We start from the raw sequence: 27,140 nt of genomic DNA, 5'->3' as shown, positions 1-27,140 counted from the left end.
ATTCTCCCACCCCCACCCCAGCCAATGGCTGGACCCCTTTACCTGTATGTGAACTGCATTTCAGAAGAAGATGCTGATGCTGAAGATTATGAGGCTCCAGAGGTGTGGCCTGCCTGAGACTCTATCTGCACCCATGTGCTGAGCTCCTCTCTCACCGCAAACAGCAGACAATCCCAGTCATCTATTTAAGCTGTCTTTGGCTGGAAAATAGTCTCACTCTGTTCTTTTGTGGGTTATGCTGCTCCAGGAGTTGTTTTATGGCATTTTTTTGGAGATATGGGGACAAATTTGTCAGAATCGTGGAGAGTCACATACTTTCTTCTGCCATCTTGGCTCTGCCCCCCAACTAGCATTTATTAAGTGCCTATTATGTGCCAGGCACTATTTGAGATATCTAATATGAGGTGGGAGAAGCAAAGTTGGAGGCCAGGAAAAAGGTTAGAATTGGGAAAGTAGATATGAGAATTATCTGCATAAAGATGATAAATGAAATTATGGGATTTGATGAAATCACCAAGTGTTCTTTTTCTAGATGTGTTTGATATATTATAATGAACCCTTGTCTCAGTAACATACTTAAAGATTTGAAGAGAGCTTGGTTCTTCATAGATCATTTAAGAAACAAAATAACAAGGAGAAAAGCCAAAGGAAAAGAATAACTAAAAATACTCAGGGGGAAAAAAGAGAATGAATGAAGAGAAAAGAAATTTGTGGATACATCTTTAATACTTTTGAATAGCTGAAAAGCTTAAAGTATCATTAGACTCTCAGATGGTAAAAGAATGATCACAAGATATAAAAAGATATATTTTAAAGTTAGGATATAGGACAACCAGAGGATAAAATAAAAGAGGATATATAGAACATGTTTTTTTTTTCAAATCACCAAGAATAACATTCTAGAATTAAAAGCTACTTTTAAAATGTTTAACAATAAATTATGAAGAAAATAATCAATATGGAGAGTGTAATAGAAAACTTAAAAGAATCTGTAGAAAGAAGCAAAAGCTAACTACAACAGAAAAGAACAGTCAACACAGACCAATGAAGAAATATAGGTCTAGAAAATTGACAGTATAGTCAGAGTTATCAAATATGCGGAATTATTTGGCTGAAATTTATGATAGTTAAAAATATAATAATTTCTAAAAGTAAAGATAAAATGTGAATAATAAAAGAATATGAAGATAAGATATTATATAATCATCAAATAATATATCATAGAAATAGCTCCAATAAGGAAAATTATACCAGTAGAATCCATAGGGCCCCTTCCTCCAACAGGGAGAAACTCAAGATTCAGTAGTCCAAGACATATTATAGGGAACTATGATTAGAACTGTATCCAGAGGTCAAATCTAAATCTCTAAAGATTTTTACTTAAGCTAATGCATCCTCAAAATATGGGTAACAAGGAAGCATATTCACACACCAAACAACTTGAGAATCCTATACAGATATACACACATGCACTGTCTCAAAAATTTATGGTGCCTGGAATCACTCAATAGAACATCTCCCACAAAGCTGATAGCAATCCATTAAGAAGTATTCTTTGGGCAGGATGACTTCAGAAAGGCCTTGTATGAAATGATTTATAGTGAAGTAAACAGAACCAAGAGAACTTTGTGCACAGAGACAGCAATATTGTTTGATGAGGAACTGTGAATGACTTGACTATTCTCAACAATACAATGATCCAAGACAATCCCAAAAGACTATTGATGAAACATACTCTCCATCTCCAAAGAAAGAACTGATATTGAAGGAACAGACTGAAGCATGCCATTTTTCACTTACTTTCATCTTTTTTTCTTTTAATTGTTTTCTTGTAAAAAATGACAAATATGGTAATATTTTACATAATCATACATGTATAACCCATATCTGATTGCTTGCTATCTCAGGGATAGGGGAGTGGAAAGGAGGAGGGATAAAAAGTGAAACCTCAAACTATAATTAAAATGTTTATTACATTACAAAAGAAGTATTCTTTGGTTCAAGTCACTCAACTAGATCTGACTCTAAGTGCCTAATTCTAATTAGCCCTCATTCCCAACCTAAGAACTGTGGATCTCTTGGTCCAAAGACTTATAGTAAGGGTATATATGAACCCATCAATCATTATCTTTTTTTCTAATATATTTGTTCAATAAAAAGGAACTGATGGTATTAATAGTAGAATATTAATAGTATAGGTAACTCTTATATGTGAGGGTATTAACTATTTAAAAGTTAAAATATGGCCTTCATACTCAAAAGTGTTTGATTTCACAGATATAATCCACATGTTTATATCCTGTCTACAAGGATAGCATAACATTCTGGCAAAATTATTGCTGGAATCTGTTTCTTTTGCCTAGCATATTGCACTACTCCACCATTCTAGTAATTATGTAAAAAAGGAAATGAGAATTCAATTAAATTTAGCAATCATTTATTAAATATTTTATATAAAAGTAAATATGCTATGTGCTAGAGATACAAAGGAAAAAATATTTTCTTCCCTCAGAGAATATATTACTTTATGTGGATACATCAGAGATAAGTAACTAGGCTGATAAATGTAGTCTTGAAGCCAAGTTAGCTTGTGGTTATCAATACTTTCATTTCTTTCTTTTTTTGTGAGGCAATTGGGGTTAAGTGACTTGCCCAGGGTCACACAGCTAATATGTGTCAAGTGTCCGAGGCTGGACTTGAACACAGGTCTTCCTGACTCCAGGGCCAATGCTCCATCCACTGCACCACCTAGCTGCCCCAGTACTTTCATTTATAAATGTTAACAATCCACCCCTTTAATAATGCTTTCTACAAAAATCTGGTATTTTGCAAGTAATTTAAGTCAAGCTCAATAGCTTTGAACTTACTATTTTCTACATTATCTAGCTTGGCATATTTATGTGGTGAAATTCCTCCCCTCCCTTCACAGATTAAAGTCCTTTTCATCAGATTTTGTAAGATTTTAGTTTCTTACTTGGATTTCTTAATCTTTAATAATGCTTTGTAGGCTCCTACTAGTAACATTATTTGCACATGAATCAGCAGATAGGGGTAGTAGTTATAATTTTTTCAAATCACAGGCAATATTTCCTGAATATATGGTGCAATAATACTGCACACATCTATCATTTATGTTAAACCAGCAAATAGTTACTTTAGTTTGTCTCAGTTTGAGACAACCTTCTTCTTGTTTTGACTGTCATCTTTATACTGGTAGTGCATGTAGTTCCAAATCATGATGCCTGAAATACTACTAGGCATACTTCACACATAAATTATTGAATGAAGGAAAAATATGAGTATTTGTCCATTACATCTATACATGGCCATTGAATGATAGATATAGAAACTAGTTATTAAATTATTATTTTATTATAACTGGTAATGCTTAAAAACTGTTTTACCTTGTTTTTTGGCAATACTTTGTTAGTTTGTACTTGAAAATAATAACATTGTCTTCTTTCAAAAATATCATACAATTTGGACATTTCACCAATTTAAATTTGGATCTTCCCTATTATTTTGGCATCAGATTTTCATCAGATTTTTTTAAGATTTTAGTTTCTTACTTGGATTTCCTGATCTTTAATAATGTTTTCTTAGGCTCTCACTAATAATAGTCTCTTCCCTATTATTTTGGTCCAGAGTGTTTGTGCCATAATATGTTTTTTTAATTACAATTTCACAATACATTTTTATTAAATGCTATATATTTTTTTCAGTAGCTTTGCAACAGCCTTTTTTGAAAAATGTTGTTTGGTTGTATCCTAGACTTCATGACCTCATGGACCATAGCAAGGCAATGCTGTCCATGGCCTTTTCTTGATGAAGATACTGGAATGAATGGTTAGCCATTTTCTTTTCCAGTATATAGAGGTAGAAAGAAGTTAAATGACTTGAACAGAGTCATACAGCTAATAAATGTCTGAACCTGTATTTGAACTCTAGTCTTCCTGACTCTAGGCCTAGTGCTCCATCCACTGATCATCTAACTGCCTATGAAAAAATGAGCAATTAAGTTTCTTACATAATTAGCTTTTTTTCTCCTTCCATGTCATATTACTGATTATCATTAAGCTTACACTTCAATAAAATCCCACAGTACAGGTATTTTCAGACTTTTTACGTGGTGCTTAGTTTTATTAGACTTTTTTCTTCTTTAATAAATCTTCATTATGAAGGATGACTCTTAGAGAGTGGTGGGTGGAAAGAAACATTAGGTAGTGCAGAAATAATAAAAAAAGTTTTCAATAAAACTATTTCAAGAAAATTTTGTAGATCTTTCCTCTCTTTTGTTTCTTTGTTGTCCTTACAGTTTCATCCTAAATTGTCTTCAGGTCTCTCTTTTTTAAACTAGTGCTTTCTTTCCATAGCTTCTTGCTATTTTATTAAGTGATATAATTCATAATTTTCCATAAGATTTTATAAACAAGTTAATATTTTAAACCTTTGTTTTACATACCACATTACATATTTACATACAGTTGTACTTGACAAATAATTCAGTTGTTTACCTATTCAAGCTTTTTGACAGTCTTTTGTTCTCTTTTTTAAAGATGTCATTTTATCAAATTATAGTTCACAAAAATGTGCTATGATTATTGTCAGTATTCTTTCCTCCATCCATTCCCTACTTTTCTCACCAATAGCTCATCTGTATAATCCTATTTGAATTTGTTTTGATTACTATCCTCCTCCTTTTTCTAATTTTTCTTCTTTAACTATATATTAATTTTTCTCTTTGCTCTAACATATTGAAGGCCCCCATCCATACGGATAACTCATTTAGGAATGACTTATATCAGTAAAAAATCATTTCTGCTCTAAAATATAGGCCTAAAGTGGGAAAGAAAAGCAAGAAGGGAATAAGCATTTTTATATTACCTAAAATGTGCCAGGCACTCTAATAAGCACTTTACAAATAAATATAATCTCATTTGATTCCCAGAAGAACTCTTGTGAGAAAAATGCTGTTATCATCCCCATTATTATAGATAAGGAAACTGAGGTAAACAGAAATTAAGTGACTTGCTCGGTGTTATACAGTTCCTAAATGTCTGAATTTGAATTCACATTTTACTGATTCCAATCCCTGTGCTCTATCCCACTGCCTAGCTGCCTTTAAAAAGTTTATGGTCTGCAACGCCTACTTTCCTCTTTTCCATCATTGCAAAAAAAAAAAAAAAAAAGGAATACATCCGCCAAAGTCTTTGACACATTTTTTAGATTTTTCTTTCTTTTTCTGGCCTTCCATGCTATTGGAGATGAGCTTCTCTGTAATTAGGTAGCATGGTAATCTGAAATATGACTGTGATCAGGACTTTCCTGGCATTGTAGAGCTTGACAGAACTAGAGTTATTTGGTTACTTCTTAACCTCAGTGAAGTGTTGAAGTAAGACTTGTGAGTCATAGACATTTAAAGAACTTTAAATAGAATTTATTATATCACTGTTAAATTCAAAAGAATAGTAGTAACAGTCATGATTTTTGAGAAGGCAACAATAAATGTCTAGACAGATGAAGAAGTAAACTACATTATATTCAAAAGCACCATAGATAATGCTATGATATACACATTGAATTCATATAAACTGAGACATATCATCTAAATAGTTTAAGAAAAAGCTAACCAAACTGTAGGGAGTTTTAGTGAGTAAAACAATAATTGGTGATTTAAATCATGCTTCTTTTATTTATTCATTCATTATTTAGAAGTAAGACTCAGTTTATTGGCATGCTAGTTTACATCGACTGATATTTCTACCCTTCCCCAGAACAACAAAAAATAGAGACTACTTTTAATCTGCCATAACATATAAGCAAAAAATTTCATCTTGAAAATGTAGCTTAATCAGCTTATTTTATTCCTTTTAAACTTTCACTATTTTAAAATTGATGCCATAAATTTTTTGCCTTTGCTTTGATTTAAATGTATAGTGTATCTTTTTCTGCTTTTGTACAAATCTGCAAAGATATAACTGAGTCCAGTCTGTACCCATGCCCCCTCCATAGAATTGCATACAAAACCATTAAACATTTAAATAACAAATAATATTGTTGCATTTTTTAAAAAATAGATATATAATATACTTTAATACACAACTGCAAGGTGAAAAAAATGTGCTCATGATACTCAAACCAGGGAGATCAAGTAGATAAAGAAAGCCTAAGACCAATGAAACTAAGGAATATGGATGTAAAAATTGTAAATAACATGTTAACAAAGAGGCTGAGGGGCAGCTAGGTGGCATAGTGGATAGAGCACCGGCCCTGGAGTCAGGAGTACCTGAGTTCAAATCCGACCTCAGACACTTAACACTTACTAGCTGTGTGACCCTGGGCAAGTCACTTAACCCCAATTGCCTCACTTAAAAAAAAAAAAAACCAAAGAGCCTGAAACAATACATTATATTGTGACATTTTCTTTGCATTGAATTTATAACAGAAATTTTGGGGTTTTCAATGTTAGGAAAATAAAAATCACATTATATCTATAGATACTGAAATATAACTGTTGACAAAATATGGTACTCATTTGTGTGTTAAAACACCACCACAACCAAATAATTATTTAACTGTTACAGGGGAAAAATCATTCCTTAAATTGCTAAACAGTATCTAAAAACAAAAGTTAGCTTTATTTCTGGTAGAAAATTGCTAAAAAACCCTTTTCCAATCAAATCACAAGTAAAGAAAAGCTTCCCATTATTTCTGTTCAAAGAAATGATAATAGTTTAATTTGAGAATATCAGAGATTCAGTAAAAAATTAAAATAAGTTCAGTAAAGAAGCAGGACACAAACCCAAAATAATTAGAATCTATTTTCTACATTGATTTAAAACTCAGGAGGAGTAGTTATAAAAATAAACCATTCAAAATTACTACAAAATATGTACCATCTTAATGTTAATTTAAGATTATTTTATATAAATATGACTATAAAACATCTATACAAACATAGAGAATTAAATAATTAGTGATATTTACTATTCATGATTAAGCCTTGCAAATATAATAAAAATGACCATAGCCTTACTAATTGTGGATTAAGTATAATAAGCAACCACTAAGAGGTTGTTGTAAAATAAGATTTATAGAATTTATAGAATAAAAGCAAAAATTTACCTGGCATGAACAGGTCAAGTATTACAAGGACCATAATAAAAAATAAGAAAGAAAGGGTATTAACATTATTATATCTCAAGCTATATTTTAAAGCAGTAATCATCAAAACTATTTGCCTTGATTGATACATTTCTCAGTATATTAAATACTTCTAAAGCAAATGTATTAAAAACAAATTAAATGCATTAAATCCATTCAATAAAACATAATTAAATAAGACCCAAATGGAATCACACAGTTGTCATGTGTTTGACAAACCCAAGAACACTAACTATTAGAGCAAAGACTCCCTAGTTCCCATGAACTAATGGAAAATCAGAAATCGATTTGGCAGAAATTAGGCTTTGGCCAACATTTGACATGATATATCCAATATCGTCCAAATGGATGATGTGAAAGTTTAGAACATGTGATATTAATCAATAATAATAACAATAAGTAGCATTCATACAGTACTTTAAGGTTTAAAAAGCACTATGCATATATTATCTCATTGGATCATCAACAACTCTATGAGGTAGATATTATTACCCTAATTAAATTTTTTTAAGATGAGAAAACGTAGGTTAAAGAGATTAAGTGACTCATCAGCATCACACAACTAGTGAGTATTTAAGGCAGGGTTAGAACCCAGGATTTCTTACCTTAAAATTTCAGTGGCATACATTTACTATGCCATCTAGGTATTTTTCACATGGAAACAATTTTGACAAAATAAAGAATAAGGATGATCAAAAATGATAAGAAAGCAAATTTCAATTCCACAAAATTTCAAAGCTTTTTTATGAACAAACTCAAGTTAGAACAAACAGTAAGAGTATTTATTATGGGGGGGGAGATGATATTAACATTAAGTACTTCTGATAAAACCTAGATATCCACTAGAGAGAATGAATTCATACAAATATTATTAAAAAAAACCCATAAAGTCATTTCAGAATAGGTAAGTGGACAAAGGCTCTGAACAAGTAGCTTTTTTTTCTTTAATTTTTGTTGTTGTTGTTGTTGTTTGTTTGTTTTGCGGGGCAATGGGGGTTAAATGACTTTCCCAGGGTCACACAGCCAGTAAGTGTCAAGTGTCTGAGGCCGGATTTGAACTCAGGAACTCCTGTATCCAGGGCCGGTGCTTTTTCTACTGCACCACCTAGCCGCCCCACAAGTAGCTTTTTATTTAAAAGACATCAGATTTCCACAATTACATGTAAAACAATTTCTAACATTCACTGTTAAGTGTTTTTCTAAATTTTTTTAATTTTAAAATCTTTTTTAGAATTTTATTTTCCAAATTACATGTAAAAGCAAATTTTGACATCAAATTTTTTTAAATCTTTGTGTTCCAACTTCTCTTCCTCTCTCCCTTACCACCCCCACCCCAGGAATGCAAACAATTCATTATAAATTATACATGAGTAGTCATGGAAAACAATTCTACATTAGCTAGGTTGTGAGAGAAAACAGATAAAAACAAAACTTCAGATTAAGGAATTGTCAAAAAACAAAAAAAAATGTGTTTCAGTCTGTTTTCAGATACCATCAGTTCTTTCTCTGTAGATAGACTGCAATTTTCATAAGTTTTTCAGAGTTATATTGGATCATTGCCTTGCTGAAAATAACCACATGCTTCCCAGCAGATCATCTTACACTAATGCTGTTATTTTGTATACAGTATATTTCTCTCTGCTTCAGTTCATGTGAGTCTTTCCATGGTTTTCTGATAGCATCCTGTTCATCATAATTTTTATATAGTACCTTGAACTTGACAGAGAATTTTCTTCACAATAGCCCAGCAGAGTAGGTACCATACATTTTGACACTGTGGTTAATCATCATAACTATTTCCCTCCATCCCATTCCCTTCCAGTGATATTTACTCTGTCTATCTGATTTTGCCCTTATCCTCCTCAAAAGTGTTTTACTACTGACTTCCCCCTCCCCAGCTTTACCCTCCCTTCATTCACCCTTCTCTCCTTATCCTCTTCCCCTCTGACCTTCCTGTAGGGTTAAATAGTAATTCCCAATTGTGTGTGTGTGTGTGTGTGTGTGTGTGTGTGTGTTATTCCCTCCTTGAGCCCACTCTGATGAGGTCAAGGCCTTTGAACTAATTCTGTTTTCTAAATTTTTCTTCCTCCCTTCCTCCTGACTCTCTCTATGAAATCAAGCATTTCAATATATTTTATACATGTTGTGTTATGCAAAACATCTTCACCTTCCTTGAAAGTGTTTTGCTTTTTACAGCTCCCTCCCCCAAACTTCCCTTCCCTCTTTCCCCTCTTCTCCCCAACCCCCTATCTCCTTCTCCTCCCACTTTTCCTCAGGGCAAAAATATATTACTATACCCCTTGAGTATGTATGTTATTCCCTCTTTGAACCAATTCTGATGATAGTGAGGTTCACTCACTCCCCCACACCTTCCCCCTCTTCCCCTCCCCTCCATAAGCTTTTTTCTTGTTTCCTTCATGTGAGCTACCTCTCCCCATTCCACCTCTCCCCTTCCCCCTCCCCCAGTCTATTCCTCCTACCCCTTGTCCTTATTTTAAAGATGTCATCATGTGTTATCTAGGTGGCACAGTGAACAAAGTACCAGCCCTGGGCCCAGGAGACCCAGAGCCCAAATCCAGCCCCAGACACTAGACAACCCACCCTGTTTGCTCCACAAAGAATAAGAACACACACTAAAAAAATGCATTACAAAGACCATCCCTTCAAATTCAGTTCAGACCTGTGTCCTCTGTATATTCCTTACTGAAAAAGTTCTTATGAGTTGGAAGTATTATTTTCTCATGTATGAATGTAAACAGTTTAACCTTTTAATGTCCCTCATCATTTCTTTTCCCTGTTTACCTTTTTATGATTCTGCAGGGTCTTAAATTTGAAAGTCAAATGTTCTATTCAGTTCAGGTCTTTTCATCACAAATGCCTTCAAAGTCCTTTTTTTCATTGAAGTCCATTTTTTTCCTCTGAAAGAGTATACACAGTTTTGCTGGGTATGTGTTTCTTATCTGTAGTCCCAGTTCCTTTGCCCTCTGGAATATCATATTCCATGCCCTCCATTCCTTTAATGTAGATGCTGTTAGAACTTGCTTTATCCTTATTGGAGCTCCACAGTATTTGGATTCTTTTTTTCTAGCTGCTTGCAATATTTTCTCCTTGACCTGGGAGTTCTGGAATTTGGCTATAATATTCCTGGAGGTTTTCCTTTTGGGATCTCTTTTGGAAAGTAATTTGTGGATTCTTTCAACTTCAATTTTAGCTTCTGCTTCTAGAATATCAGGGCAATTTTCCCTCACAGTCTCTTGGAGAATGGTGTCTAAACTCTTGTTTTGGTCATGGTTTTCAGGTAGTCCAATGATTTTCAAATTATCTCTCCTAGATTTATTTTCCAGGTCAGTTGTTTTTCCAAGGAGATATTTCATATTGCCCTCTATTTTTTCATTCTATTGGATTTCCTTTACTCTGTCTTGGTTTCTCATAAGGTCCTACCTTCCATTTGTTCAATCCTAATTCTTAGGCAATTATTTTCATCAGACAGTTTTTTTAATCTCCTTTTCCATTTAACTTTTCAAACTGTTGACTTTTTTCTCATGATTCTCCTGCATTAATCTCATTTCTCTTTCCATTTTATCCTCCCTCTCTCTACATCTTCCTTCTGTCTCTACTACTTTCTCTTCAAAGTCCCTTTTCAGAGGTTCCATGGCCTGAGACCAGTTCATATTTTTCTTGGAAGCTTTGGATGTAGGGGCCCTGTGGTTGTTTTCCTCTTCTGAGGGTGTACCTTGATCTTCCTTGTTGCTGAAGAAGCTTTCTATAATTCTGAACTTTCTTTGCTTGCTCATCTTTTACTTGACTTTTAGGTCCACACTGGGGGGCCCTACTTTTAGGCTACACTACTGTTCCCAGGTGTTTTGGTTTGAGGGAGGGAAGGTTTTACTCTTGTCTGACCTGTTCTCTGGTCTGAAGATAACCTCAAGCCTACTTACTAAACAACCAACAAGCAAAGCTTTCTGTGGTGTGGTTCTTAGCTTAAAAAAGCCTGCACCCCTCCCCCACCTGGGCCTCCTGCTGCTCAGGATTTCTTCCTGGTTCCCTGCTGGCGTGTTCCCTAGGTCCCACTGATGACCCTGCACTTCCCCCCACCCCCCACCCCTGGCCAGGCGTTCAGGCTTCTCATCCGACCACATGCTCAGTTCCAGAAGACACTAGTGCAATAGTTGATTCAGAGGCTTGGCCCCCTGTAATCTATCTATGGCAGGAAAATAATCTCAGCCCATATTTTTGTGGGTTTTTCTGCTCCAGGGGTTCTTTTATTGCTGTTTTGTGATAATTGTATTAGGAACTCTGTGCATTTAATGTCTTTCCTCTGCCATCTTGGCTCCACCCCCCACTGTTAAGTTTTGAGTTCTGAATGTTATCCCTCTATCCATTCCCTCCCCAATTCTAGTTTTATTTGCATTCCTTTTGCTTATAAAAACTTTAAAAAATAATTTTATATAATCAAAATTATCCACTTTACATTTCATTGTGTTCTTTTTATCTGAGTTGGTCCTAAATTCTTCCCTTATCCATAGGTTTGACAGATAAACTCTTCCATGCTCTCCTTATTTGATTATGGTAGCATCCTTTATGTGTAAATCATGTATCCATTTTGACCATGTCTTGTTATTTTGTGTGAGATGTTATCTGTACTTCATTTCTTCCACATGGCTTTCCATTTTTCCCAGAAGTTTTTGTCAGATAATGAGTTTTTGTCCCCAAAGCTTGGATCTTTGGGCTTATCAAAACTGAATTTCTATGGTCATTTGCTATGGTGTATATTATGCCTAATCTATTCCATTGATCCATCACTCTATTTCTTAGCCATTACCAAATTGTTTTGATGGATTACCACTTTATAATAGAGTTTGAGATCTGGTATGTCTAGGCCATCTTCCTTCACATTTTTTTCCCCACTCATTCCCTTGTTATTCTTGACCTTTTCTTCTTCGAGATGAATTTTATTATTCCTTTTTCTATTTATATAAAATATTTTTTGGTAATTTGATTGATATACCACTGAATAAATAGATTAATTTAGGTAGAATTGTAATTTTATTATATTGACTTGTCCTACTCATAAGCAACTGGTATTTTTTCCAATTGTTTAGATCTGACTTTATTTGTGTGAAAAGCATTTTGTAATTGTTTTCATAGAGTTCCTGGCTTTGTATTAGCAGGTAGAGTTAGAAGTTATTATCTCCATTTTACAGATGAAGAAACAGGATGAAATTTCAATGACTTTCCCAGTCAAAAACAAGTAGTAAATAGAGGCAGGATTCAAACATAGTTCATCCTGATTATAATTGCACTCTATTCACTATATCGCACTATCTTTTGGTAGTTTTGGTGGATAGTATGATTAATATAAAATGACAGGGAGATGCTGATGATAATGTGTGTAGGTAATAGCTGTTAGTAATAAGGAGTTGATAATCCTACTGTATCTTGCCCTGAGTCAGACCATTTTTGCATAATTGAGCTAAATTCTAAGCATCATATCTTTTTTTTTTTTTTTTTTTTAGTGAGGCAATTGGGGTTAAGTGACTTGCCCAGGCTCACACAGCTAGTAAGTGTTAAGTATCTAAGGCCAGATTTGAACTCAGGTACTCCTGACTCCAGGGCCAGTGCTCTATCCACTGCACCACCTAGCTGCCCCAAGCATCATATCTTAAAAGAGATACTTATAATGTGGAGAGTAAACAGAGAAGAATGATTATGTTGTTGAATGCCCTAGACTTCATACATTTCCAGAATTGTGAAAGGATCTGGGAATATTTACATTTGAGGAGATTTTGGTGGGGCATAAAAGTTAACTCATGTTTTTAAAAAGATAAATATAACTTTAAGAGGCAAGCATTCTGGGTGTAAGAAAAATCCTCCTAATAATTAAGGATACCTTAAAGTTAAATGGATTACAATGGAGATAGTGGCTGCCTCTCATTGGAGATCTTTAAGGTGGTTCATTTTCTGTTATAGGTTTAACTAAATGGTCAATGAGATCCTTTCTGACTCTGCAATTCTTGATGTGACTTTACATTTTTATATCTATTAAAATTGTATCCTACTAGAATTGTCCTCTTTAATCTTTTAAGATCTTTTTATATCTAATTCTCCCATTATATCCATTAGCCATTTCATCATACTTTGCTTTAGCAACAAATTTGATAATCATAGGATTTATACCTTCAACTAAATTATTGATAAAATTTTTAACAAGGGAAAGGCAACCCCAATGGTGTTCCCTACTCTAGAGACCTTTTTCTAGGTTGACATCAATGTTTTAATTTTTTGTGCCTGGTCATTTATATGATTCTTAATCCACCCAAAGCTATACACATAGTCGACTAGTATTGTTAAGCATTTACCATGTTCTAGGTGCTGTGCAAAATGCTGAGAATACAAAGAAAATAAAAATAGTCTCTGCCCTCAAGGAGTTCATATTCTAACGAGGGAGACAACATGCAAAGAACTATGTACATGCAAAATATATACAGAGTAAGTTGGACATAATATATATGCATATGTATCAGTTTGCATATATACATTTCCAGGTTAATGCTTTAAAAAGATAGCAGTGGTATATTCAAGGATGTGGTATCCATAGAGAGTTTGAATATTTTATTCCAGAAAATTTCTTCCTTTCTACATAGTCAGTTACTTACAAGTCTTTGTATAGACAAATTACATGCAAGTAAATAACATGTCATCTGAGTGACAGGACTCAGACACCTACAACAATGAACCCCAAATATATCATATCTACATAAACACATATTCCATTGTGTTACTCTTAGTAATTATATTTTGCTCTTTTGCTTCATTATAGCTAGAGATAATAATAAAAATGATAGCATTTATATTTAAGGTTTGCAAAGAACTTTACATGTTAATTGACATTCACAACAACACGGTGACAGGCACTATTATTATCCCCATTTTGTGGATGAGGAAACTGAGATGCAGATAGCTTCAGTATCTTGTCCAGAGTCACACAGCTTGTAAGTGGCTGAATCAGGATTTGAACTCAGGTCTTTCTTACCCCAAGCATTGTGCTTTATTCAGTGTGCTACCTAGCTATCTTTATGAATTTGTTTGAAAGTTGGGATGATTTCGTACTTTTAACATTTTATATTTACTTTCAGCAATGCACTTATAACACAGAATTATACATTTAGAACTAGAAAGAATCTTAAAGGGCAAGTCTACCCTCCTTAAATATTTCAATAAGAAGCATTAATTAATAGAAATTGGTAAAAAAGAAATGTTGAATATTATTAGCAACCTCTAACTTATCACAGTGCTATGATCAATTCATTTAAAACAGTATATTAGCAGAAGACAAGAGTTGAAAACTAACCATTCCATTATGTCTCAAATAGCAAACTAAATTCTTTAATGTCATAGTTCCATTATGTACAAGCAAATGAAGAAGAGTAAAGAAAGGATTTAATCATCCCATTAGATTTTATGTGTCTTAGGATCCAAATAGAAAAGGTTTTATTTCTTGAAAAAGAATAGAATAGTCTTTTGATGATATCATTACTTGAATTTCAACTTTTTAAATGTTCAGATGTTTTAAAGCCTCAATATGCTGTTTTCAGTGAAGTTTTGTCTGGATTTAATCATCGGCAGTTGCATTTCCAAGAAGCTCTGGTTAATGACAAGTTAGCAATTTCAGTAAATTCCTTTCATTTTATAGGATAATTTGATTTTCATCAATATTGTAAAATAATTATCAGAATTGATTTTTATTCATATTTAACTCAGGAGTAGCTTTCTAAATCTTATTTTTCCAGTATAAGAATATTTGTTTCTGCATGCAAGTAGGAAATTTTCAGTAGTAATGAAGAATAAGGTTTTAAAAAGATAAATTCACAAAATTTAATGATTTTCTTGTCAGGCTTAGACAAGATAATGGTCTTGCATATAAACTTCAGGATCTTATTTAAATGTAAGTAGCAATAGTAGTAGAATAGGAGGAGAAGTGATAAAAATCATAAGATGTGCTTTTTCTCTGGCTCAAACTGTTTGTTCTTTTGTCTAAATAAAAATTGATTTTTTTTATGATTGTGATGTTCACACAGGCCTGATCACAAGTAGATTAAAAAATGGAAAATTAATTCTGCTTCTTTGATCAAGATAAGGTGAAACATTTGTCCCTTATTGGACAAAAAATTTTCTTGGCCCTGTTCACATTTATCACTATAATTTTTTCCTCTACTTTCTACTAGTCTTCAAAATTTGTAGCAAATAAATAGTAAGATTCCTTTCAAATGTCAATCTTTATTGATACCTCAAATATAATATCTCAGAATATACTTTGAGATCCACTGACATTTAATATCCAGGAAACATTATCATTATCATCATTAAAATTAATTTCGACCATGTATATTAGCACTTTCTATTAAAAAAAAAGACATATACATTTTTAGAACGGCAATTTTTAAGACCAGGCTTTCTAAATAGATTTGAATAAGAAAATATTACAAAAAATTCTTACCCTTTTTCATTCTCTCTCTCTCTTCCTCCCTCCCTCCTTCCTTCTCTCTCTCTCTCTCTCTCTCTCTCTCTCTCTCTCTCTCACACACACACACACACACACACACTTTCAGTTCAATTTTAAAATTAGTTCATGGTGAAATTAATATTAAAATGATATTCTAATAGTTTCCAGAAAAATAATATATACATGTTTTCAATAAGTAACTTAAATTTATATATAGTAACAGTATATATCAGTGATAATCAGCTCATTAAATATCAATTGGCTATAATAAATAAAATGTTACTGACCTTTTTAGTACTTCATCTCTTTTTTTCCTGTTGTCTAGCTTTAAAAAATCTGACACCAAAATGGTAGCAGTCTTCCATAGAACACTGTGTATAGAGACTATTAAGTTACGATTTAAAATAACATGGGGATATAGAAAATAAAATGTTGGTTATGGATAATTTGAAATATTTTTTGAATATTACATATTATCTAGTTATTTTGTTTTGCATTTATTGTGGAAGATTTGTTACATTTTATATATTTAGAACATTAATTAATAGGAAATAACATTTATATGTTAATTAAACATAGCATTTTCTTGTGTCTTCAATAATTATGTCTTACCAGTCTGGAATTGGGAGCTTCATTCTATTTTTTTCATTATTTTGTCATTTGCTTGATGATTAATTTCATATTTTCAGGCCAGAAATCTCCTTCTAAGTTCTAACAAAACCTACATTTTGACTAAAAGTATACAGTCTATTTTAGATACTATTTTACATATGGCAAATATAATTTTAAGTATGTATGGGGACTCTCATGTTTCTACTTTACTTTGTCCACAGACAGCCTTTTGATTGACTACCAGTTTACCTTCAGTTTGTTACAGGAAGATGATCGCCATCATACAGCCATAAACTTCATAGCCAATCCAGAACAGGTTAGAAAGCATCAATCTTCTTCCATAACATAACAATACTAGGAGCAAGGGATTCAACTTGTTTGTTATATTTCATTGTGGTTTTGCCTCTTCTCTCTCTGTAGAGTTTTAGGGAAGATACTAACTGTTTGTTCCCTTTTATTTTCTAAAATCTAGATATAGAAATGAAATTAACTTGAGGCTAAGATTCAGACTTTTCTGTTAGCTTTTGTGAACTTTTCCCAAGATGTTTTGTCATTTAAAATACATTTATATTTATCATTTTTAGACTTGACACATACAAGCATTCATCTTTTAATCATTTTCTCAAACTAGGGATATTCTAATAAATTGGACGCTTCTGATACAAAGCATATTGAAAATGTTTTCCCTTCACTAAAACAGAAGTCTTTGTTTTGTCCTTTTGCAATCGTGGTAGGTTTTTTCTGAGTTTCCTGAATTATGACACATATCTTAGCATATTGATTCTTGATTATATTGATGTATAAACTATTTTAGATACATAACTTAAAATTTATATATTTCAAAATCGGTGCATCATTTGAGTCCAAAATAATGAAAAAAAAATACACCCAGGCAAAGCCTCTTAAGATTATACAAAACACTAGCTGTGTGACCCTGGGAAAGTCACTTAACCCACATTGACCCAGAACAAAAAAGATTATATAAAACAATGTGCGTGTTTTGCTATTCATTTTGTCTATAATCAGCCAAAAAGAAAACATTGAAACATACATAATTTTTGTTCTTTTGGTTGGTAAGAACTATTTTGTATTTATAAAAGATGTTCTGAATATATATTAAAATGTACTTATAAGCCTTGAGATTGTTGAAAACAAAACATATTTTACATTTTCAATATTTTGTTTAAAAATAAATTTTTATGAGAATTACCTAAGAGAAAAAATATTATATTATTTTCCATTTATAGTAAATTAGCTAGAGGATCTAATGAAATCATAGAAATAGGGAGAAAAAGAAGAGTAGCAGATTGAATAATTAGATAAGATTATTCATTCTATGACTTCCCTTTTCCTTTTTTCCTTTCATTATTATATTGTAGTAAATAGCAGTGGTTATTACTAGGGACACTTTTTGGCACCTGTATTTATAGTCACACACTTGTTATGAGCAATTTTGTCTGCGTGTATGTGTTTTGGTTTGGTTCTGCCTATCAGAAATAATAGTTGCTTCAGGGTCCACTATTGCATACATTAGTAGACTTGTTCAACATTTAGTTGATTTTGCTTAACAGGTACTTTTTCTATCTTTTTTTAAAAGGGAAAGCCTACTGGATAGAGAAAAAAAACATAGTAAAAATAAATGTAATTTAAAAGGCACCAATTAAAAACAAATTATTAAAAAGTCTGGCTAGAAATCATGCTTGAAAGTTGTGTCAGATTGAGTCTCATGCCATTTCATGATTATTATAATAATGATGGTAGTAACTAACATTTATGTAGCACTTACTATTTAACAGGCATTGTGCTAAGTATTTTATCATTATTGTTTCATTTGATCCTCACAACATCCATGTGAAGTAGGTGCTGATATTAACTGTATTTCACAGATGAAGAAACATGGGCAAACAGGTTAAATGATTTACTCAGAATAATACAGCCAGTAAAAATTTATGGCCACTTCTGAACTCAGGTCTTCTTCATTCCAGGCCTAGTCCTTTATCCACTGCCATAAGTAATTAGACTATAAAAATATTTTAAAATTTGAGAGAAACAGAAACAAAATTGTAAACAGGGACTCATGATTTAAAACCATCAATACTTGTGACAAAAGAAATAAGGCAAAATCACATATGTAAATTACACTTCTAAATATATTTGATCACTATCCATAAAATTCTTGGCTACTTACTGACTAAGATAACTTGTAAATATTCCAGTATTTGTAATTTCCTCAAGGAGGGTACTTCTTTTACCAAGGTATATTCACTTTTTGTTGTTCAGTCATTTCTTACTCTTTGTGACCACATTTGGAATTTTCTTGACAAAGATCCAGAGTGGTTTGCCATTGTCTTCTCCAGTTTATTTTGCAGATTAAGAAATTGAGGCAAACGGGATTAAGTGACTAACCAGGTTAGAGTCACACAGCTAGTAAATGTCTGAGGTCCAATGTGCACTTAGATCCTCCTAACTCCAGGTGGGGTACTCCATTGACAGTACCACCTAATTTCCCAGTATAAATCATAACCACTTTATAACTCATGTAGACAATTTTCAAGAGTTTCTCTGACCAAAAATGTTAATCATCACGTAATCAACCTAATGATGAGCTTCTCTGAATTATATGAGTCCTCAGACAACCAACATGTACTCTCAGTATATGTCCTAATTCAGACCTTTTTCAGCTTGGGAAGCACTATAGTCATCAGAAGCCCAAAGTCACTTTGATAACACAGTGGAATACAAAGTTAGGACTTTTAGTGGAAGAATATTGGATTATTTTATACAAACACACACAAACATTCACATATATACATGCATATATATGATAATATTCAAGTTATATATATGTGTGTGTATGTATAAATAGATATATTAACACAATAGATAGATGTATTGTGTTAGTAAGAATGAAAACTAAATTGCCTAAAACCAATATAATTTTTTGTTGGGCCACTGAAATGAAGAAAGCCTTTCCAAAACATTAACAAAAATGAGAATATTATCTAGCAACAGTCCATTGATGAATTACAATTGATAAACCATATGATTTACTTTATGAGGACAAACTCTTGAAAAATCAAATGATCAATATTAAAATGCAATAAAGGTTGCATTTAGCATTTTAGTATCAATATAGTATCCTAGTGTTTTCAAATAGGGAGTCCTCAAAGTATGTTTTCTGAATATTTAGGGGAAGTATAAATTTTATGTTTGCAAATTAAAAATAAAATCCAATAGAAAATAGATGTCATTTATAGACAGAATCCAGAATTATAAGAGACCTTAGTGGCCATGTATCATCAATATTTAAAAATATTCCCACTATAACAAGTGGTCATTGACCGAGGAGCAGATTAGTCTTTAAGTAACAAGTTGAGGTACAAATTAGGATAAACAGGATTAAAACTAGATTGTGGGCTGGGAAACTAATAACAGAAAACATTAACTGATAATAAAAACTATGAAGAAATATAACTTAGTGACAAAAGGGGGCATAAAATCAGTCACCCTAATCTATACAGGAAAAATCACCAGAAAAAAATCTATGTAGCAATTCTAGATTGCTAATATAACAAAATAATTTTCTTCTATTATGCATGCAATTATATAAAACCTATATAGATTTTTTTCAAAAGAAAAAAAATATCTCTTGGGTTGAAATCCAACATTCATTCACCAGTGGAAGACACTTAGGATTGATGGCTTGTTTGAGGAATGCATTAGGTAAGGCACAGTATTTAGAATGCCATGTTGTTTAATTCAGGTCTTTTACATTTAATTTTCTTTTTGTTGTCAGTCAAACAAAAATTTGGATATTTCCATTAATGCATCAAACAACTTTAATCTGAACATTACATGGTCCATTAGTTCAACAGGTAAGAAAATTTTTATGTTATATCTTCTGTGTTGTTAAAAGAATTACTTATAGAAGTTATTCTAACATGATTGTCTTTTTAAAATTTCAGTAACAAACTTAAAATATTCCTTGCCATCATCATTATGTTTTTATTAATTGTGGTAGTTAAACATGGATAATAATTTGTAATATGAATAAAGCTTCATTAACATGTTAACTTTCTCCCTTATTCAATTAAAATGACTTGGATAGCAAAAACTTGTATTCTATTTAAAATTTTTAAATGGTACTGTTATGAAAAGCTGTGATTTTAATTAAGATAAATTACTCCCTTAATGACTGGAGAGACTGAGATTTAAATTCTTTGTTTCAGTGTTGAAGCTAAAATTTAATTATTAACCTTAATATTGATATTATACAATGAAATTCTTCTGTGTGTGGTGATAACACTGGCTTATCTGTTATTTTCAACCTATAAAATCCCTCCCCCTTTCAACTTTAGTGTTGAGAGAATAAAAGCTTTATTTAATAAGCCCTTTTAAAGAAAGCTTATATGAATTACATTTATTGCAATTTGAAAAATACATCCAAGGAGAAATACAAATGCTCTTATTGAATTACACCACCACCACCACCACCATCACTGCAGCAGGGAAAGGATGTTCCCTTTGTCTTTTCTTATACCTTTATGAATAAAATGCCTTGGTTCATCTTAGTTTACTAAGTCACAAGTACATAGTTGAATAAGACAATAAATTAACAATTTTTATCATGCAAAAATGTGGACATTGACATTTGTAACTTTCATTCTGATAAATGACTAAAAATAGAAAGGCTTGATCTCAGTGCCTTGATGACCTGGATTCAAGTCCTGGGTCTGACAACATTCTGTCTGCATGAGCCTGGAAAGAAATACCTTTATCTCTCTCATTGCTCTAGTCAACTTTCTATAATTATAAATTGCAAAGAATATATAGGCCCACACTGGTATAGATTTTCCTTATTCAGTAGCTTCATATAACAATGAAATGATAGTTCCAGCACCCATCCTTATAAAATCTTAAAAATCAGTAGTATGGGGGCAGCTAGGTGGTACAGTGGATAAAGCACTGGCCCTGGATTCAGAAGGACCTGAGTTTAAATGTGGCCTCAGACACTTGACACTTACTAGCTGTGTGACCCTGGGCAAGTCATTTGATCCTCATTGCCCTGCAAAAACAAAAACAAAACCAACAATAACAAAATTAAAAAAAAACCCAGTAGCATACATTTCCTAGTTTCCATAAGTAGACTACTACTATTATTATGACCATCTCTACAAATATATCAATATCTACATATAAATAATATATACATATTACATAGATATGTGTGGATATAAATATTATAAGGGATTTAAAGATTTTGTACAATATCAAAACATTCAGGTAAAAAAATGTTAAAAAGCAAATATCTAGATGTTGTTGTACCTTGTTTTATATGTAGCAAATTACAGCTAAACTTCAAAAGTGTAGAATTCACTAATTCAGAATTCATGATCATTGGCTTTGAGTTAGGCTGTCATTTTCTTTTGTTATTCATGTGAAAAAGATTATCAAAGGGGATGCTTAACATGTAAAAACAGTTTATATTCAGTTGGTCTAGAAAAACCAGCAAGTAAACAATAATATGCTAATTAGATATCACTTTAACATTGAAGCAGGATCAACTTGGAATCACTTTGTTCAATTAAATCCCCAAAGTAGTTATTGAATTCCTACTATATACTTCAGGAAGTAAGCCGTTATTTCACGCTTTAAAGTATGACCTGTTCCTCTGCTTCTCAATTATTCCTAAATTAGTAAGGGTCTTTCTTTTTGAAATTTAGAAATACCAACTCAGTTTTCATCATGAATAATATCTGTCAGAGTATTTTCTGCATGGAGTTAAATGAATATTTTCAAAGTTTGATATTTAGGATATGATCGAGCATGATATAGTAGATCAAGAACTAGTCTGAGTACCCAAAAGTCCTGGGTTCAAATTTTCTCTCTGACATGTTGACTATATGAATCTGGGCAAATCACCTTACCTCTTAGTGCTCCGGGCAACTCCTTGTTTCTAATTAGGAGCAAAACTGCCTTTCACCTGGAAGTTCTGCTTATCATTGAAATCTCAGGGTCAGCTCTTACTCCTAATTGTAATAAAGGTAAAATGTATTCAGACTAGGTTTTAAAACATACAGTACATTTTTTTATGATGAGCATGAAATTATATTACTTGATTTTAACATGACTATGTTGCTTGATATGGAGTCTAAAATATTATTATTTGCGTTTTAGCTGGAACAATATCTGGAGAGGAAATTCTGCTAATTTACAGAGTGAAAATAAAGGAATTCAGAGATAGTTTTTCCTGTGAAAAATTTAATTTCAGAGGCAATCCTAACATCACATTCTATGTATATGTCAGCAACTTTTCTTGGCCAATTAAAATACAGGTAAGTGAAAATTGTTTTTCATTTGTTTGACTTAACAGTATGCATTATTAAAAGCAATTGATATTTTTAACCAAATTATATACACATATATATCTAAATTGAAGGGCATATACAATTTCAATGAACAAAAATGCTTAATAAAATTAGCTATGTGAACTGATCATATTTAGCTTGAAGAATGTGTATTGTGTTTTTGGGGTGGTGGGTTTGGACTGGAGCCTGAATCAGTCTTTTAAGGATTTGAAGAGTTGTCATGTGGAAGAGGTATTATACTTGGCATTCTTAGTCCTTAAGAGGACCAAATTAGTGAAAGGTATGAAGAAAAGGGAGCAGATTTTGAATTAACCATGCTGTTACTTAGCCGCTTTGGACTTCAGTTTTGTCATCTGCAAGATGAAACAGCAGTACTATATGATTTCTGAGTTCCTTTTCAGATTTAAATATATGACCCTTTCATCCCAAGTCTTCACTCCCCTAAAATCAGGTGTTTTTGCCTCTAAGTCTCATTGAAAGCATTTCAATACTTCAAGGACCCAAGGATTCATTGATATAGATCTTGTTACTTCTTTCATGAATATAACTCATTTTTACTTAGTCATTGATAATTACTGTGACTGAAAAATGTATCACTCTGTGGCCAAACTGGTAGTGAATTTCCTAAGGTTAGTCCTTCTATGATAGACATATAATCCATTATAAGATCTACCCACAGAGCCCTTCTTGCTTTGTAAGATCAATAAATAGCAGTAAAATGCTGGAGTAGGAATCTTCATTACATAGGAATCTCTATGTAATTATCACATTCTAACTTACAGTCATTTCTGTAAATGTCAAATCTCTCTTGACTATGAACTTTTGGTCAGGAAACATGTTCTTTGTATTCCATACAAGCTGCTAGATTAGTTTATAAATAGCAAATGTTAACAAATGTTTAGTAAATTGAATTAATTTATTACTCTTTAATTTCTCAGGGAGAGGAGAAATTAAATACCTAAATACTACATTAAAATATTAAGAGTGCTATTGTGGACTATATTAAAAGAAAAAACCACTTGAAATTAACTTTATATAAGATAGTAGGTACTATTTTTTTAAAGATTCTGGCTCTGCAACTCAACTTTTCTCTTATAAAGCAAAAAATAATTTATGTCAGGTTTATAATAAAACCATTACCATTTTATGTTACTATCTTTGTGATTCTTGGAAGAAGAAAGACTGATACAAATATTAATTGAAAAAAAAACTTTTTGGTACTCTAAAAAGAGGGTATAGCCTGTAAAAGAAGGGAATTAAACATTTAGCAGGAAGAAATTTATATGAAACTATATTTAAAAATTAGAAAAGGAAATTGTAAGTGTACAAAATATATATATACACATATATGTATATATAAACATATGTATACACACAAATATGTATATATGTTTATACACACATGTATCTGTATGCATAGTGATAGAAAAAATCGGTATTCAGGAATCAAACATTTTCAATAACTGATTAAATTTTTTTCAAGGACAGATGGTGCCAGCATTATTTTACATACTCTTTCCTTAATTCTGCTATAGAGAGTGATTGATACATAATTGTAATCCAGTTCATTTGGCATCATTGAAATAGCTTGGATTTTAAGATTAATTGTATTGAGTCAAGTTCAATAAGAAAATCATTGTTTCCATGAATAGAACTTTTTAAAATAATATTTGAAATTTATTTAAATGCATTATCATATTGTTTTATGTATTTTATTCATCAGTAATATAACATTTTCATTAATGTAAATAAAATCTTTGGAATGTCATGGTTTATATGATAGAAAATTAAACATTATTTATGTTAGACCTTTTCCCCTCATGTTTGAATGAATAGGCTATGGATATTTAACACATCAGAAAACACCACCAGAATTAATGTTAAAGATACCTAATTTTAAATCTTCCTCATTAAAACAATATGAAATGATGAGAATATGGAAAATAACTACTATTGTTGAGAAACACATTGATGCTAATTTTCAATTATAACAAAATTTTATAATATGACATTAAGAACAGTGCTACTATAGCAAGGTCTTGAAGTTTAATAAAATGTATTTGTGGAAACACTTATGGAAATGATGGATATTTATAACATTTCATTGTTTTCTTTTAAGCTCCTTATTTTTTTTTTTGCCAATGATAAGAACAGGATATTTACCTTAGGATTTTGCCTCTTAAAATTGGGAAGATTTAAAAATGAATGTTATCCCTTGAATAATGAAAAACTCTATCTCAGCTTTCCCTTATAGGGAGTGGGGAAAATACAGTCACTAGTTCTTCTGCTATGGTAGTTCTGGTTTCACAGTTCTGTGAAGATGTTATCTCCCATGTTAATAGACTGAACCTTGTAAGTGAAGAAACTGCTTAATAAAAGTCAAAAAGAACATCTGTCCTCATAATAAAATTTACTCAGTGTAGCATATTTAATTATTTCAACTTTCTTTGTTTTGGAGTTCCTTCTGAATATTTAACATTGTTCAGTGACAAATACTGATTTAAAAACTCTGAGGACTAGAAGTTATCAGTAAATGCCATGAGGAGTTTCAGCAATCTGTTGTTAATGAGGTACTACAAATCCAATTACTTTATTAAAATGAATTTGAAAATGAAACATAGTTTTTTTTTCTTCTTGTATTTATTCTCAGGCACTAGGAAGCCAAAGAATTGTAAATTTCAAAGAAGGAAGAGAACCCTGATGTCTTATAGTATAACTTATGCCTAAAAAACAATTTTATGAGTTCTCATCTGGACTTTGCTTAAAAAACTCAAGTGATGAGGAACCTGCAGCTGCCAGAGGCAGCTTATCCCACTTTTGGATGACTCTAAAACTTTTATAAAATTTACCCTTATGTCAAGCTTAAACTTATTTTCTTGAAATTCCTATCTGTTTAATATCTTTTTTTTTGGTGGGGTTATGGGGGTTAAGTGACTTGCCCAGGGTCACACAGCTAGTAAGTGTCAAGTGTCTGAGGCCAGATTTGAACTCAGGTCCTCCTGAATCCAAGGCCAGTGCTTTATCCACTGCGCCACCTAGCTTCCCCAATATCTTTTTTTCCAAATCTAGATTAATATCATGTGACCCACAAAAGTATCACACACGCATTTTCTACAATGCGTCCTTACTTACACCCCAAATGGAATTATGTATCACTGAGTAATTAAAATTAAAGATTATAGTCCCCAACAAGGTAAAATGCTTTACAAATTAAAAACAGATAACCTTTATACTATGAATGTTTGTTTACTTCCTTCACCAACTTCCATGCTCTCATAGCAGGACCATAAACACATGTACAGACTTGTTTGGAGCCCATTTTGGAGTCTCATGCTGTTGTAGTGACTCTACTTGAATATCTCTTTATCCAGTCCTACAAGAAGCAATCTCTCTCATTTTCACTAGGGCCAAGCTGAAGGATAGTGATTACAGAAGGAAGTAATGACTTTGTAGGAACATTCTCAATATCAGCTAACCCTACAAAGTTATCTGACACACATCCTTCTTAGCTGGATGAAGGAAAAAAGAGAAGAGGGAGCAATGAGACAGGGTGTCAGTATAGGTGCCCAGTATAGACCTGAAAGAGAAGGTATTCAAACCAAGCTGCATCTAATTCAGTTCCCAGGGTAGGGACCCTGGCAGCAAACCTAATATCCCCTAATACAAAGACTTTGATGTAGTCAGACAGTGAGTTACAGGGAACCCCCATAATACCTGGATGAAAAAAGGCAAAAAACTAAAACACAAGGGATATCAAGAGGAAATATCTTTAAAAACCCACAGAAAACAAGTAGATAAATCAACCAAGATCCTAAATGCAAAAAAGAATAAAATCTCAAAAAGAATGCAAACCTCTCTTCATAAATATTATAAGGTAAAGAAATATAAACCAATAATGGTAGAGTCCTATTAACTTCTTTGAAAGCTTAAAGGAAATACAAGAAACCCTAGAATGAATGAAATTAAATTTATACATTTGAATATGAAAATGTCAGACATGTGAATGTAGAATGCATCAATTTAAAAAATACTTAAAAAGAATCTATGAAGAAGATTCTCCTCAAAGCAGTGAAAGAACAGATTCAGAACACAAAATACTAAAGTAGAGAAAAATTTGTCTCAATATAAGTAAAAGGCAGCAATGTTAAAGGAATATAAGTATCCTCTATAAGCCAAAGCCACTGACCTTGAAGACAAGATGTGGCAAAGCATAGGTCGTGGCTCTTACAAATAAAAAACCTTACTACAATGATGCAAGAAATAATTCAATAAAGCTATCTAGAACTTCTAAATATCAACAATAGCGTATCAATCAAGATTCTCAAAGCATCAATGCATGTAAAAATAGCTTTGCCAATTCTAAGATATATTGTGTGTAAATTTAATGATTTCAGTAATAAACACAAATTATGCAAGTTGTCCTGGAATAAAACATTTAAATATGAATAGAAGAACATTGGAATGTCAGAAGATTATTCTGGTTCATGAGCAGT

The 27,140-nt window shown here is 32.2% G+C and overlaps 1 protein-coding gene across 2 annotated transcripts in view; it reads left to right on the top strand.

The window, feature by feature from the left end:
- ATRNL1 (attractin like 1) overlaps positions 1-27,140 on the top strand; it is a 1,132,449-nt gene that overhangs the window by 428,824 nt on the left and 676,485 nt on the right. For both annotated transcript variants that reach the window (XM_043982337.1, XM_043982338.1), the window contains exons 22-24: positions 16,501-16,595; positions 20,076-20,154; positions 22,457-22,614. In XM_043982337.1, the coding sequence (XP_043838272.1) occupies positions 16,501-16,595; positions 20,076-20,154; positions 22,457-22,614 (332 nt within the window). The remainder of the gene's footprint in view (positions 1-16,500; positions 16,596-20,075; positions 20,155-22,456; positions 22,615-27,140) is intronic.

This window comes from Dromiciops gliroides, chromosome 2, assembly GCF_019393635.1.
Source record: "Dromiciops gliroides isolate mDroGli1 chromosome 2, mDroGli1.pri, whole genome shotgun sequence".
Classification (NCBI taxonomy): domain Eukaryota; kingdom Metazoa; phylum Chordata; class Mammalia; order Microbiotheria; family Microbiotheriidae; genus Dromiciops; species Dromiciops gliroides.
This window is presented reverse-complemented; position numbering and strand designations above follow the sequence as displayed.